Source organism: Protopterus annectens, chromosome 4.part1 (genome assembly GCF_019279795.1).
Source record: "Protopterus annectens isolate FY-2018-M chromosome 4.part1, PAN1.0, whole genome shotgun sequence".
NCBI lineage: Eukaryota > Metazoa > Chordata > Ceratodontiformes > Protopteridae > Protopterus > Protopterus annectens.
In genome coordinates this window covers 697,988,454-697,997,558 of record NC_056734.1, presented here as the reverse complement: position 1 = coordinate 697,997,558, position 9,105 = coordinate 697,988,454, and the positions used below count along the sequence as shown (strand labels likewise).

The window sequence follows — 9,105 nt, the reverse complement described above, 5'->3', positions numbered from 1 at the left end:
GGTTGGAAGGAACAAGGGGTGAGTTATACTTGTGTTGTTTGTTCACTCAGAACAGTGTACACTTAGTATACACTTAGTATAGATGTTAATGAATCCCAGGGACTGTGTATATATACATACATACATACACAGAAATGTACATGAATAAAAGGAAGCTAATAATAAATTCACTTGCAGCATAATTATGAAACAGCTGTGGTGGTTTGTTAGCACATTTATATTACATAGCATCAAACAGGTTGGACTTTAGGCAGATTTTATATGCAGATAATTCCAAACAGTTGTGAATGGTTGACGCTTGGGATTTGCAGGCTACAGGACCTAATCTGTTGAAGGCCCATTCAGTGGCATGTGTGATGAGTGGTAAATTCTTCAATGCGATAGTACTGTCTCCATTATATGGTTTGCCTGCTGTGAACCTGGCGGCTAGTACTTGTAAGATGGCGGCTAGCAGTATGTGAATGGCAAATTATGCTGGTCAGAATATGTTGTCCAGTGTTAACATATACTCACCTTTGTTATAAAGGGGTATTGACTGCATATGCTTACAAATGACAAGCTGATTTTCATTGCTGTGCTCTGCCAAATTTACATCTACCGGTCAGTAATATCACCAATTCTGAAATCTTTTACAAAATTACATGTAATGTTGAAGAAGCCAGCAGCTGCTTGAGCACTTTCTTATTAGACTATAGCATCAACCTTCTTGCTTTTGAAATTGCTGTTTGACTGCCTTTGCAACTTATTCTGCCTGGTATAAATTATTTTGGAATGAGGCCAAATATAAAACTATTGCTTACCTTATGTGGTCTCATTCTATCTGACTTCAAAATTTCAGACACGTGCCTGGTAAAAAAAATATTCTAACATTTCTGAAAAAAGCTCTATTTTCTGAAATTTCCTGTTGCAAATTGTCTAAGATTTTTTCTCTGTTCTAATAGGTGTTAACTCAATCTGTCTTATATATGTGAGGAATAATAAAACTTCTCAAAGGATATGAAAAAAAAGGCTGAAATATAGAACAAAACATATCTATGAAACACATAATAAAATAAAATCACAGGAATGCAAAAGAATGTCTACAGATGGCACTGTAAAATTATAAGAACACAAAATATGAACACTGTGATACAATAAAAGCAGTCTACAGACTAAGTAATAAAATAACACAGGGGTACAGAGAATGCATTCCTACAAAACACATGAAGTAGTAATGTAAGGATACAAACAAATCATGTCTACAGAACCCACAATGAAATAAAAACACAGGGATAGAGAAAAATATTAATGAAATATAACAAAAAGAACAATTTGTGGGATTACTGCCTACAATAGAGACATGAAACAAATTCCATTGGAAATAATTAGTATATTCCTATCAACTATCCAGCATTTACAGAATGTCCAGATTTCTATCTCATATTTCTGGTCTGTTCCTCACACAGTTTGGTTTTCTGGCAAATCATTTACGAATTTAAGTCATCAAATAATGGCACACATTTTAGTTTCAGATTTAATATAATTCAACAGACTGCTTGCTTATATAAAACCTGCTATTCTATCAGCTTTCTAAGTTTATAAAAGCAGCATTTAAAATGTGTCTCTGATTTAGGGCTTCTTTCCCTCCCTTGGCTTTTCCAGGTTGGGAGGTATTCTAGTGATCATCATATCAGCATGACCCAAATATGACTTTAGCTGCTGACCAGAGAGCACTGTTTCATCACGTAATAAGGAGGAGACCCTTTGTTCTATTAGTTACTAAAAAGCTGAGAAGAATGTATACAAACTTCAGATTTCTGAACAAATACTGGTGAGATAGGTAAGGTGTGTGACTCACATTTTGATGACTACATATCCCTGGAAGTACAGTTTTCTTAAAGAAACAGAACTTAGTGACAGGTGACACAATTCTTGTTTTTGGACTCCCACATCCTTCCTACAGATAATAACACCAAGATAAAAAATAATAATTTTTTTAACAATCTTGGTATGAAAGGATTTTTTGTGAGGGGAGGGGGCAGAACAACTATTTTACTAGTTCATGCCCAGTTTTGAGCAACAGATACTTGATTAGCTGAAGACCAAATCCATCTATTCATTCACAATCTCTTTTCTCATTTTTGTCCATGGGGTTGGGGTGTCATTTCAACACTTACAATCGTCAAGAGTCATGGTTCACACCACCTGGTGGCTAGCTCAGCTGCAGCTGTTCTTCCATACCACACACTCAGATGCTCACCTACACCTATGGCCTGTTTACAGTGTCCAATCCACCTACTGCTTGTCTGTGGTTGTAGTTGCTGTCACCAAGTCACATTTTAGAAATACACAGTTTGCCAAATTCAACCAAACTACATATTTCTTCAAATTTACCATCTTAGGAAACTATCCTTGTTTCTTGTTTTGTGTAGTTCAGCAAAGTGTATTTTCATCAGATTTGTGTGCATTAAAATTTCATTCACTGTATTTTGATTAAGTTGAGTGATCACAAATCATTGTGAACAAAGAACATTTCAATAATCACTAAGAGAAATTAGAATATTGTTTAAACATTGAAACTATGATATGAATATTCAAAAAATATTTATTTCTTTCTCAAACTGTCATCAGTTTTACATAGCTTTATGTTTTAATTTTTCTATAATTTTAATAAACTTGATTGTTTCGTAATCCTGCCAGAAGTCTTTTAAGTATATTGAGTGAAACTTGAAACAGTGCTAACTGTAGCAGGCCTTTTCAGGCTTATGGTGCATGACCCCATACAATTACAAAACATTAATAATAATAATAATAATAATAATAAAAATAGTTAAGTATTAACTAAGGCACAAGGGGAACTCCACATGAGGCTTTGTGCTAGGTTGGTAGAGTACGCTCTCAAAAGGGATGTTATAATATCTAAATTGGTACAAGGGTGTGTGATAACTATAACCATCTCAAGTATCATTGTTCAAGTTTGCTAGTAAAACAGCCACATAAGCTAGATATGTGCACTGAAATCTACTGCATTTGCAAGAAGCAAATTGGAGACCCCCCCCAAAAAAAATATTTTAAAACCTTCTACAATGGAGAGTCTGGCATACCTCTCAACTGTACAGATTGTGCAGAATTTCCAGATTTTTTGCCTCATATTTGGGGTCTGTGTCTGTTTCTCATAAAATTGCAGTTTTCTGGCAAATCATTGAAGGATGAAATCAGAAAATGACAGATATGAGTTTCAGACTTCATAACCTTCAGAAAAATTCATGCTAATGCAAAATCTGTTATTATATCAATGTTCTAGGTTTGCAAAAGCAATATTTAAAAAGTGTCCCTATTTTGGGGCCTTTGTCCCCCCATTATTTATGGGTATGCCCGGATTTCTTCTTCTAAGAGACTGATAGGTACGATCTGGCGTTCTGACTGTAGTACAACTGTTTTATCCTCCTGAATGGTTTGGACTTTGGCTCGGTTTGACTTCTTCCCTGCGAAGCTAGCAGCTCTAGCAAAGCAATCTATCCAGTTGTCAGAGTAGTTACTTTAGTATGCTACACCGTACATGGTGTCTGGATGCCATTATGCAAGGCAACTTTATATATAAAGTACATAAACATTGAATCCTGTCAAAATCCTTGTTAGTTCCAAATGTACAGTTACTAGGTTTGTGTGGATACCTATCTGTACCTTATGGGAAACATATTACATAAGGGGGAATATTGTCGAAGCCTACAAAGAAAATCGATGTACGCCAACCAACTTTGAGAAAAAAGTAAAAGCACAGGAAAGTTTACCAACTCAAAGATGCGCAATGAAAATGCACAACATTTGCTCACTGCAACTGTTCTTAAAGCCGCAGTTTACTTCTACAGAATTGAAAACTTCCGAGTACGTGCAGCGCGCGTGCGATATTCAACCAGAAAATTAAATTGACATTTACCTGAAGCCTGGCACCTGTCACGGCGCCCAAGCCGAAGATTAAGTTTGGAGAACCGTGACGATAGTTGAGGTAGTGCAGGACAGCAGTGGCTGCTCGTCGCGCCGGTCGGTGTGAGGGCTGGAGCTCTTGGACGGCGACCTCTTCGGTGCTCTCGTCCTGGCGGCTGTCTGAGTAGCCACCATCTGTCAGCAAAAGGAAAAGTAACAGTGGTATCAACGGTCGCCAAGTCTCTGTGGTATTCATGATGTTGTCCTCACTGACAAGGAACTGCAGACTGAACTCACTCTTCCTGGCTTGCGTAATATATAGGATCACAGAAGCCACCGTATGATGAAAAAGCAAGTTAACAGTCCTTAATTCAACGTTGTTTGGCACCGGTTGTTGGCCTGGCAGCACAGTTATTGGGTGGCTCACTTAAGCGTCAGTGTTTCTATTTTGGTTCAGATATGTAGGTGCGTATGTCCTTACGAAGGTGACAGAAAGGGGTTGGTGAAGAAGACTTAGTTCCTCGGGGGCAGCAACTGTGATAAGATCTTTCTTAAAGGATAACTATTCACTAAACATAACGTTTCCTTTTCCCAGAGTGTATTTTCTCCTCACAAGACGATCTCTATACAAACATTCCAAAAATAATAATTTAGTTGTTGAGTTCCTTCTTTAGCCATTTCTATTGTATTTCCACAGTATGCACCTTTCTGGCCTGGGACTAAATGAAATCGCAAGGTACTTCAGGAAAGTTTTACTATACCTACCCGCCACCCTTAGCACTGAAACACCTAATAATTTTCTTTAGAAATGTATCTCTCTGGCTCTTATGTATCCTATATATATGTCCATCGCATTTTAAGTTTTTGTTTTTGGAAAAGCCTAAATTCTTTCTTACTAATGTCATAAAACTATCACATCTCTAGAATTCATAATTCTTTTGCAATGTACTGTCATTTATAACTGTCTTTCTTTCCTCCTCACCTTTGGGAATTTACACTTGTATTGTGCAGTCTCAGAGTGAAGAAACCTAATACCAGTGATAGAAACAGAATGGCTTGGGAAGCTAAATGACTCCTGTGATTCTCAAAGTAAGAAGTAATTGTGAGTGCTGCCATTCCAAAGACAAAGGAGTTTCCATGAGTGGATTGGGCATGATTATCACAGCTGTTGAATACATTATGGGGAAAAAGAAAGCCTAGCTAAAAACAATATTACCTCACTATGTCCACGGCATTTTTGTTAAAATACGTATTAGCAATGACTATTTTGGATACTTACAGGGCATTACCACAGCACATAACATAAAGATACGATTTGAAAATGTATGATTTTTTTTTTTTAGTTTCTGACCATAATGGGCCATTAATTACAGAAATGTACATGGTTTCTTGGTAGATGACTGAATACTCATAAAACGACTGCACTAAATTTGACTCTTAGAGGGATGAAGCCTCAGCTATGGGTTTCATTAGTGACCCCAGCGGTGGATGAACTGGCTGTGGATAGAAGGACTTTTTGGTGTGGAGCATGCCTGTCTCTCCCCGGTGGAAGGGATTAAGGCAGGGTCCCTAGTTGCTGTGGCTGCCTAAACTCCTTGACATAGACTGGAGATAGGTAGAGGTTTCTACTTTTAAGGAGTGGAGCCAGAAAGATGGTGTTACTCGCAGAAACGGGTGGCAAGTACTCACACTACTAGCCCTTGGGAATTTGCAGGCATTGCAGCAGATGCTGGAGCTTACACAAGAAAACTCTTTAATGGATGTATGGATGTAGAATCCCAACAGTTTTAGTCTGGTAGGGTAGTCATATTCTTGATAACATAGCAAAGACTTTGTAAATGTTCTTCACATTCTCTCAAGAGCAACCACTGATTATTCATAACCACAGAAACATTCATTGTACTCCAGTAGTGATCTAACTAATCTAAAATATAAATCAGTTATAGTCCTCAACATAAGTGTCAGGTTGTGCTCATCTCTTTAAATGAAGTAACAACATCTAGGGTAGATGTTTTTAAGTGAACTTTCAAACCAATATGTGATTTATGAAAATGCATGCATTTATACTTGATTGTAGTGAGTAATAATCCATTGCATGTCATCTATTTACATAGAATTATTAGGTATTCTTGAATATAAGTGAGGTCAGAGTTATTGGTCAGTACAGGGCCTGTCTTTATATAATCAGCATATTTGCTAATTTAACACCCTGTTATACTGGGTATATAGGAAAAAAAATTAAACAGTATAGGTTGCAGGACAGAACTTGGACCCTAGTCACTTGCCATCAAAAATAATGTTGTTGTTTTTATTAAAAATCTAGAAATATTCTGCTTTTACTGGCATCAAGGTTGCTGCAACAGTGGTAAGGACTTTTCACTAACCCTGTCACATCACTTCAATGATTATTATATTTTGGATAGAAAATTATATTCCTTTAATATGCAATCCAAATTCTATCATAAACAGGATTAATCTAGATTATACAGGCTATGACATCTTGAACTGTGTTGGTCCAGGTTTAGGGAATAAAACACAGTTTTGAAGCTTTTAACTGAAATGTTAACCTTTACTGAAGAGACAGTAACCAAAGAAAGAGTTTCTTCACTCCAAGTACTAACAATCATAAAAACAGAGAGTTGTCCAAAACAAACAAGCAATTGCAGGAATGCAATGTGCTTCAATGTTTTTGTGACACCTCCACAGATTATGGGACCATTTCAGTTGTTCACAATAACAGAAAATAAACAAATATTGTTCCTGTAGTAGTGCCCAGAAAAAAAAAAAAAAAACAGTCTTTAAACAGTTCAGTCTTTCTTCTAGTGGGCAAATTTGAGCAGCCCCCCCCCCCATTACTGAACATGTTTATGTTCACTACTAACCTTATTCTGGTCTTCATTTTTAAAGATTCTAGGAGATTTCCCATCCCCAGCTCGTACCCCAACATTACCTTACCATACTTCTTGCACAAGTGAGATGTGAGGTTCAGTCACCTTCTTTCTAGGACTAAGTGACAAATCAGTGGCTGCCACATATTTGTCCCCTAGTTCAATGAGTTGATCCACAGTTGTGGGGTTTCCTTGTGACACCTACTGTTTTGTAGCACGCTGCTGGGATCTGAAGAACATTTCAAGGATGATCATCTCCACTGCCTTCAGGGTGTTGTTGACCACTGTCTTCTACTGCCAGTTAGGGATTAGATGGATAAGGTCAAATGTCTGCAAACAAGGTGGGTTTTCAGAAGTCTAGACCTAGGTGTGGAACCTTTGGGCCATTATGATAGGTGTCTCAACACTGTTGAGACAGTATTTCCACTTGTAGTTTGTCATAATTATTAGCATTAACAAACTTCAGATCATATTAAGATTTATGAGTTTCTCCAGAAAGAAATGAAGTGATAATCTTTACCTTCTCAGTTTTAAGCTAGCTCTCACACTCAGCAACCCCTTCAAATGTTAAAAGAAAGAATTTTACATCCATATTGTTTGTATTCATATTCTATAGAAGAGCTGGCTTTAATATGATATATTTCTGTTAGTGCAGGTATCTGCACTGGAGTAGAAACTCTTGCAAGTGGAGACTGGTTTTCCACAAGAGATTTATATTTTTCTTACAAAGTTACTACACTGTACTGGTTTGCAGGAATATTCTGCTAAAGTGCTTCCACGTTTTCAGTTATTTTGAAGAAAATTTTTGATTTGTTTCCTGTATGCACTGTAGTAAAGTCTGTTGCTGGTGATTGGTTACCTGAAAACCCTTACAGGAGAACTGCACCCACAGACTCAAAAAACATGCTTAGTTCATCATGGTCTGGTGTTTCCTACATTTTAACACCACTCTGGGACTATTTATAGGTTTTTAAATATGTTTATATGTAATTTCTGAGTCTGACCACATGGGGTCTGGCATCTTGAACTAATTCTGATTGTTTAAGCTGCCTCTAGGTATCCCACAATGCACTGCCTGTCTGTAAAAACTACATCATGCAGGCCTCTTTCTTCCTAAAGCTCCTGTCACTGCACTGATTTTACATTCATACACTGCTGTCTTTCAGTCAGTTTTAAGTCATATTTCATGTCATTCAGTGACTACTTAAAACACAAACAGTGCAAATGCCACAGAACAGACTTTCAAAGTGCTTTTTACTTATGCTTCTTTTTAGAATGGCTAAATTGCAGTCTTTTGTCAAGCCTGAATTGTACTACTTTGACTCATCTTCCATTGCCCTTCACATCTAACTTCCCTAGCTGTCAAAGTACTAAGGATAATTTGAGCTGTTACCTGCTGTGATTGACAGCTCACAGGAGGAGACTTGATCATGTACTGTTTTTTCTTGTTCTAGCCTTTACTTTCTGTATAGGTATGGAAAGGACCAGGGAGCTGTGACATCACAGCATGGGTAGGATTTTAGGACAGTCATGGTGATGTCAGTTTGTGGAGGGAATTGGCCAGAAAACTACCTGTATTCAGCGGCCTCGATGAAATCAATGAATTGAAAACTGCAGCAAGCTTTTCCAGGGAAGGATAAAAGTTTTTTGAAAGTGAAATCACCACAGTACAGTAAGGTACTGTTCTAGTGGAGAGAAACTGTCGATTTAAAATATTTTAAATGTTGTACTGCTGTTTATTCATAGCAGGGACAGTAAATAGGGAGAAAAAGGACAGAAAAGTTGAACATTTAATAAAAGAATCCCGTTGTTGTCCTTTAAATAAAGCTTCAACAGCTTACTCCATCTTTCAGTATGATGCCACTTATATTCAAATGATAAATAACCCTTTCATTGCCACAGAATTTATCTTGTATGGGCATAGGGTATAAAGTAATTTACAATGTATATCAAAATGAAAAAAAAAATGCTGTTTCGCTGCCTTGAGATTTACCCTTGTAAGGGCAGGGGCTAGCAAAGATAAGCATACAAAATTCTGTTCAAGTTCTCATTCCTTCTTATAATTGCATATGATAACACAGTTCATGAATCATTTTGCAAAAAAAGTCTTTCACTACTTGTTACCATTACCTGTCTCCATATCCAGTTATCAATTAAAAGTAGATGCATATTTCAGGCTGGGTCAGGTAACACACACACACACACACACACACACACACACACACACACACACACACACACACACGTCCACGCACACACACACCAGCTGTTGTCCTGTATTCTATGTAGTTTAGGATCGAAGTTTGCCTACTGC

General features: G+C 37.3%; 1 protein-coding gene across 1 annotated transcript in view; it reads right to left on the bottom strand.

The window, feature by feature from the left end:
• LOC122801017 (latexin-like) overlaps window positions 1-4,320 on the bottom strand; it is a 386,629-nt gene extending 382,309 nt beyond the window's left edge. The window contains exon 1 of the mRNA XM_044070476.1: window positions 3,917-4,320. Within this exon, the coding sequence (XP_043926411.1) occupies window positions 3,917-4,159 (243 nt within the window). The 5' untranslated portion in view covers window positions 4,160-4,320. The remainder of the gene's footprint in view (window positions 1-3,916) is intronic.
• Between the last annotated feature and the right edge of the window lie 4,785 nt (window positions 4,321-9,105).